Consider the following 7,401-nt stretch of genomic DNA (forward strand, 5'->3'; position numbering starts at 1 on the left):
TCGCCACCTAATTCCAACACAGGACTATTATTAAAGCAAGTCTATGCCACTGCACATAAGTTCTGTGTCCTCACAGAAGTTGTCAGGACTGTGTCTCTATGATACATTATTAAACGAGGGAGCAGCACCATTGTTAAGGTTCATCTACAGTGGGAAGCACATAGTCCTCCACAGAGCACTGCACCCATATGCTTGTTTGTTGGTAGCAGGCCCAGGCTCTGGGTTGCTGTTATACAGTAAGCACCTGCCCATGGCAGATCTGGCTCAGGGCAGACTTCCTGTTACAGCGCCGCAGCTCCCTGAAATGAGATTTATGCAAACTGGCTAAAAGCTGTGATGTCACAGCACACTGATAGACCCAAGGGCTATCTCCCTTCTACAGACATTTGATAAAATCAGGAACTTCACATACAACTCGGGAAGAAGTTCACCTCAGAACCTATTAGGGCAAACTATGAAAACTTGTTAGGGTCCGTCTCCTGTCCTGAGATCCATCACTGCAAAGGGACTTCACGGAGTCCGAGGATCTCACTTTTTTCTTTTTTTTTTCTTTTTTTTTTTTTTTTCGGCTAAAAGCTGTGATGTCACAGCACACTGATAGACCCAAGGGCTATCTCCCTTCTACAGACATTTGATAAAATCAGGAACTTCACATACAACTCGGGAAGAAGTTCACCTCAGAACCTATTAGGGCAAACTATGAAAACTTGTTAGGGTCTCCGTCTCCTCCTGAGATCCATCACTGCAAAGGGACTTCACGGAGTCCGAGGATCTCACTTTTTTCTTTTTTTTTTCTTTTTTTTTTCTTTTTTTGTTTTTTTTCTGTTTCATGTGATTTTTTCAAGTCAGTTTTTCTGGATGTTTGAAAACTGAATTAAGAAAAATTCACTCAGAAGTTGGCTGAATGTTGCAAGCTTGCAAAATGGAAGGATTTCCCCTCATTCCCCCTGTGAGTATATGGGGTTTATTCCTAGTATGGATCATTGGACTCAGTAGCAAAAGGCAAAGTAAAGCAGGTTTTATTATTTGAGAATATCTCTGTTTTGGTCTGTATTTGTAATGCCAGGAAGTTGGGCTTAGGTCAATATATAAAGCTAGTGACAACATTGCAATGAATGGGAAATTAATGTTTCCTCCCTAAACTTGTATCTGATTTTGATCTCCATTTGTTTTCACAGATTAAATGTATGGTATTTTTGTACAGTATGTGTATAGCAAGTCAGTAAATTTTTTTCTTCAGCGCCGGCTTTGTGATATAAGGCCGAGTCTTTCTTCAGGTTGTAATTCTTAATAATCTGGAGTCTCTGACATAGTTTATGTATTTAGCTATCTACCAATCTGTGAGAGAAGAGTTGCTGAATGTTGATTTTACGTATTGCATTTTTTTGGACTCTGTGCTCTTTGCAATGATGGCATTTTAGTTTCTAACTTCAGCTTCTTTTGAACTGAATTCTCTTGAATTCACTTGCTATGAAAAAGCAATTGGTGAATGAGGGGAAAAAACCCACAGCACTTAATTGGGTCTTTCAGTGTTTTCTCTAAGATACAAATTTTTCTGTATGCTTATGAGGCTGTTTCTATACTTTATTTAACTCTGAAGCATTGTTACACTGCTGTAATTTATCATATGATGAGTTCGGAAATTATTATTTGTGAAGAACGCAATGTCACTAACCTGTTGTTCAGAAACTAACCTTAATGGGAAATCTCTAAGCAGAATGGATAAAAGAGGCCCTAACCAGATTTTATTAAGTTTGTAGAAGCTGAAGAGATGTCAGATAAGGTGTTTTACTTGGCTTTTTATGTGGTAGATGACTTACGGTAATTGCTGTATGTGTTCAGAAAACAGAAAGAGACAATAGAGATCCAAGAGTCCTTTTAACAAAACTTGTATCAAGTTTTCTTTTTGTCTTGTCCCATCTAATGAAGGCTAAAGACATGTTTCCTTATCTTCCGCCCAGAAAGATGGTCCGTTGAATTCCTTTCATGTTTGGTATCCATGTTGACTGAAAAAATATGTCTTCTTTTCGGGAGACCCTTTATTCTAGCAGTTCATCATCGGTGTCCCTGAAATCCCCTATCTACCCAAAGGATGAGAAGACCCTAAAAATCTTTTTTCTTTTTCTTTTTCTTAAATACACCGAGTTGCCCAGTGGATCTACTGTAAATGCGTCAGGATAGAAATCTGAAAAGAAACTGAGAAAATGTAAAAAGTACACAGAGATTTCTCAATCTGTTACTTGTTGGGCTTAAAAAAAACTTACAAAGAAACCCAAACCTTGTCCTCAGCTACCCCAGAAACCAGCACCTCCATTTAAAAAAAAAAAAAATTGTTAATTTTCTGTCCAGTCATTCACTCATAGCCAAGTTTTCTGGACTCTTTTTTTCAGTATTGAATTCCAGTGCATACATCGAATAAATGGAGTGAAAATCTAACACAGTCTGGCCCATATTCTAATTTGTGTTGCAGTTAATATTCTGGCTGAACTCTGTTCAGATGAATGATACAACAGGCAGTGAAAATACAATTATGTCTTACAGGAGCACTTGACAGGGCAATTTTGTTTCTATTTTTGTGATTAAAATGTCCAAAATTTAATAATTTTGTGTTTTGTACTTTCAAAATTGTTTTAAGTGCACTTTGAGCACTGCCAGTTAGAGCCCCACATGGCATCGTTATAAAAGTCTGTGCCTCCTGGGACTTTTTCAGAGGGCAGACATAAGCCTGTTTCTAGACAGGGGTTTCTGTGAAGCAATACTTCCCTCCTCTGCCCCTCCCCTTTCAGTTGAGGGTGGGTCAGTAACTGCCTTCCTTTTGACTATGCTAGGAAACTCTTAGCCTTCGTTTGGAAAATGCTGCTCAAATGGTTTAGGAGTACTGCATCTTTCTCTGAAGATTAGGAATTTTGTATGGAAAAGTTCTGCAAACTGGGCCCATGTCTTCCAGTGCATGATAGTTGTGCTACGGGGTGAAAAATTATTAAGTCAAACACCTTTGCCTAAAGAGGGCCCCAGTTATATGTGAATCCCTAAGTAGCCACCTGTAGAAATCACAGCTTTGAATGGAAGTATATTTGTATGAGAGCGAAAATGCCCCACAGAAGCGCTCTGTTCCACATAACTGCATTGCCAGCATGGTCCAGTGAGGCTGGCCCAATGAGTGATCGTGCCAATATTTTTACTCATCTTTTCTAAAATAGTTACACTGTAACTTTTTTCCAAGGAAATACAGTTAATCTTGGCCTTAAAACTTGTCTCAGCAGCACACAATTGGAAACTGTGTGGAGTATTTCTGAATCACATGCCAGTGAATAATTATGTCAGGATAACAAAAAAAGATCAGCATTTAGTGAATTTACAATCACCTGGAATCATCTGACAAAGTCTTGGTGAATAACAAGAATTTTCAGATTGCTATTCAGTTGAGTCCCCGGTAACTCTCTTAACCAATGCCAACCAGGCTTTCTTCAAGTAGTTTTGTGGCTTTTCCCTTGATTTTCAGGGCAAAGAAGGAAGATGGAGGCAATTGTCCATTTGTCAAAGTCTGACACAGATAAAGTATTGTTTGTTGACCTCTTGCTTGAGGTCGGTTTTAGATAGCGTACTGCACCTCATGGCATGTAGGAAAGGAGATATCAACTTCAGACCGCAGCTATGAGTTGCTAACAAAGCTTTCTGTCACTCTTTTACATGAAAACAATTGATAGAACAAATGGCCATTGACATCAGTTAAATATTAAATTGTAACATAAGCCATTCTTTGCTTTTTGTCAGGGGAAACAAAACAGTTCAGTGTCATGGAAGTGCTATTAGTAAGTAAGATGATGAAATGGGTGTGTGGGTGGGGAGGTTCCAGAGAAGGACGGGGCAAGTGGGTAAAGATTGGTACAAGAGGCAACAGCAGCACATGGTGAAACCTCTTCTCTCTAACTAGAGAAAAACCTTTTAATAAAACTTAAAGAAAAAACAGAGAGAGATTAAAAACCTGTTCTTGGAAATAGTTTCTCTAATGAATAGATGAAAATAACCCACCTTCCCGTAAGATAAAGATAATCAGAGAGAATCCATGCTGTACTGTCTCCTTTGACCACCATCTATTTAAGTTTATGATACATAAACTTTTAAATATTTAATATACATCTTCCCATATTAGTTACTGTGCCCTTGAAGATCAGACACCAAGATGGAAAGTGGTGCCAATTCAAGTCTTTTGTGGGGATGGATTGGTCCAGGTTGCATGAGTTAACAAGGATTTACACATACATATTTTATCAAATGGATCACTGAGCAGAAAACAAATTCAAGGAAGAAATTTCCCACAATCCATCATAAAGAGATTTTAAGTCCCAGACTTTCAGAACAGAGTATGTAAAAAAACAATGATCTATGTAAAAGCAGACTGTTTTTTAAATGTTGAGTATCTGCAACTTGCTCTGCAGTCAGCCAGATCTGTAAATATTAAGGGAATCACTTTTTTAAGAGTCTATTTAACACACCTTCCTTTAGCTCTGGTCATTGAATACACATCTGAACTTGTAAAACTAGCTTTTCAATGGTAGAAATACTTCATTCTCAGCTCTCAGACTGTGAGACACTATTGCCTGTTACAGTATATTGGACTGAAATGGGGGAGTTTGGAAAATCTTAAGGAAGAAGAGACAACAAAGGAAGAACACAACTAGGAAAAGTCAAACGTTCTTTCCCATGCCTAAACTATGTATTGTTTATCTACTTTTGGACTGATGCTTGGCCTTCCTGCCAAGGTATACTTCTGTAAAGATAAGTGATAGAGCTTTTGTTGTAGCAGTGGAAATTTTATACATAGCAAATTAACCCTAGATCGACAGGACACTGATTTCTTTGGAAACTTCTTTACTTTTGGCTAAATATTTATCAGAGCTACAAACTTTGATGCATTTAGATATGGAAAATTTTTATAATTTCAGTCAGTTTCTAGTATTTTAGTTGAAAGGAAAAAAAGATTTTTCTTTCAAATGATATACATTTATGACTTTTTTAACCTCAATTTCTCCCAACTAGTATGATGTGCATTTTCCATTTGGATGTTGAGGTCTCTCCTTTCACAGAATATGAATGCTTTCCTTTGAGTTATGACAAATTAACAATTCTGAATATGAATGCAAAAACTTCATACATTCTTCAGGTTTACATGATTTAACAGGAAGCATATGTTTATGGAGAGGAAATGGGTGAATGGAGTGAATTGCAAAAATAATCAAAAGTAGAAATTCCATTCAGAACTTTATCCTGAAGAAAACAAGACACAGTCTCATTACTTTTTCTTGTCAGAGATCAGAGTACATCACAGGTCTAAGGAATGGGGATGAGTGAATGCGTATAACCAGTCACAGTTAGAGAGAACACAAAGAAAATATGTAGAGGGAAACCAGAAGCATCAGAGAGAATCCATGCTGTACTGTGTCCTTTGACCACCCCTCTGAAATCTGGAAAATACGTTATACTTCCCATTAAATCTCTGTAGATGAAGGGCAATTCTATTGGAATCATCTTGAATCTCCCTTGAAAGGGAGAATGAACCTATGTCCTCTGGAGACCAGAAATAAGAGGAGTCCCTTCGCTGGTATCCCTGCTGCGATTTGCTCCTTTTATTTAGTCTTTCCCTTAGATTGTCTTTATTGTGGGTTATCATCTTCTCAAGATTTCCCCAAAACAATTATCCACCACCACAGATTATATTGGGAGCTGACAACCAGGCAATGGATTTGCTCCTGAGGCTTTGAATATTCCATGGATCTGATGCCCAGTTAGTGTGTATTCTGGGAGTCATGACTTTTAGGCAATCTTACCAGTGCATTTCAATATGATACGCTAATACAGCATGCAGCTGCTACTGAGGATCTACCTTCTAAAAGTATTTTCTATTTTTCTGTGTTCTAACATCTTAATACTCTGGGAATAAGTCTCTCTTTCTTCATCTTCAATGTCAATTTCTTCAATGTCATCATAGAAATCACATCCCTAGAAAAGGACAATCTTTAAATCACCAAATTCCAACAGAATGAACTGAAGGAGTTAACTAGAAGAATTAAAGAGTAGAGTTAATGAGCACTGGTAACTCTGATGTAGTTTTCACCAGAAAAAAAAATCTTTTCCTTTTGCCAGCTGCTCATCTACCACCTCCATCTGGATTTTAATGGCAGCTCCTGCCTTAGGTTTCATGTTCTCGAGTAGTCTAGAGGAGGAAGAAAAAGAGAAGCTCGCCTGCATTTCTGGCATGCTGTCACCATACAAAATGCTGGTGTTCCAAAAATGAGACAGATTTGTGGAGGGAGATAAGGATTTGGGACATACAGATAGGCATATGAACATATAGACTTATGAACATAAAAAATATGCCCATCATGTAAGTTATCATGTTGTTTTAAATATTTGTCCTTTTCTTTAAAGTTAGTTATGCTGAAGTCATTAACAGAAGAAAAATGTCTCTATTAGTACCTACTAGAAATAATTTCCTTTCAGAACAAAAAGCAAGAAGGTGTTTGAGTTCTACATTGCTGTTGGCACCGTAAGAATTTGTTCAGATTGGAAGAAAATATTGTAATGAACTTAATTGGACAAAAGTTTAGCAAAGCCCCGTGAAGGACATTGCCCTGCTCTAGCTCTTCATTCTGGAAAAAGACAAAACCAGACATTAAAGGAAGCGACAGAATTGTGCACAACTAATAATAAACAGACCACTTTTATTGAAACAACATAAGATGTTAAACCGTATTAACAGCGGAGTACTAGGCATGGGGAGGAAGACAAATGGGAAAGTTACCCTATGTCACCTGTTTTAAGAAGATAGAGAGGACTTGAATTCTACAGCTAAGCATCCAATAGGCCACGACTCAGTATCTGCCCCACATTTGGACATGTTAAGTCTTCTCTGTGCATATCTAACAGCCCTGTGCAGCTGATTTGAACCAGCAAACTTTTACAGTTTGGACAATACAATCCATACAATCCATACAATCCATACATCTTCGACAAAAACTCAGAAAGAAAATTATTTTATGCCCTCTGTCAATGTCATTACCCTCCTACAAACTGCCACTATTTAGTGAGACCTCCTAGAAACACTCAGAGTAACATGCTTAGGCAAGACAAGTTTCTGCTTTCTCTTTTGTGTACAGGAGGAATAATAATATAAATATCTGTCACTACCAAATAAAAGGTTTCCCTGCTGTGCTGGTGTGATGGCATCTTGGCTTGGGCCTGATGCCCAAGACAGCTCTCTAAGTAGTACCCGCAGAAGGGTGGGGGGCAGGATATGAAGAACTTGTGTAATACCACAGGACAAGTTCTGCTACATGGACTGGGTCTAAGGAGATGGATTACTTTTTTTTTTTTTTTTTTTTTTTTCAAAACCGTTTTTTG

General features: G+C 37.9%; 1 protein-coding gene across 1 annotated transcript in view; it reads left to right on the plus strand.

The window, feature by feature from the left end:
* The first annotated feature begins 625 nt into the window (after positions 1 to 625).
* The window catches only part of SPI1 (Spi-1 proto-oncogene), a 21,275-nt gene continuing 14,499 nt past the window's right edge, over positions 626 to 7,401 (plus strand). Inside the window, exon 1 of the mRNA XM_009277498.2 lies at positions 626 to 949. Coding sequence (XP_009275773.2) covers positions 905 to 949 — 45 coding nt within the window. The 5' untranslated portion in view covers positions 626 to 904. The remainder of the gene's footprint in view (positions 950 to 7,401) is intronic.

This window comes from Aptenodytes forsteri, unplaced genomic scaffold (genome assembly GCF_000699145.1).
Source record: "Aptenodytes forsteri isolate BGI_AS27 unplaced genomic scaffold, ASM69914v1 Scaffold146, whole genome shotgun sequence".
NCBI lineage: Eukaryota > Metazoa > Chordata > Aves > Sphenisciformes > Spheniscidae > Aptenodytes > Aptenodytes forsteri.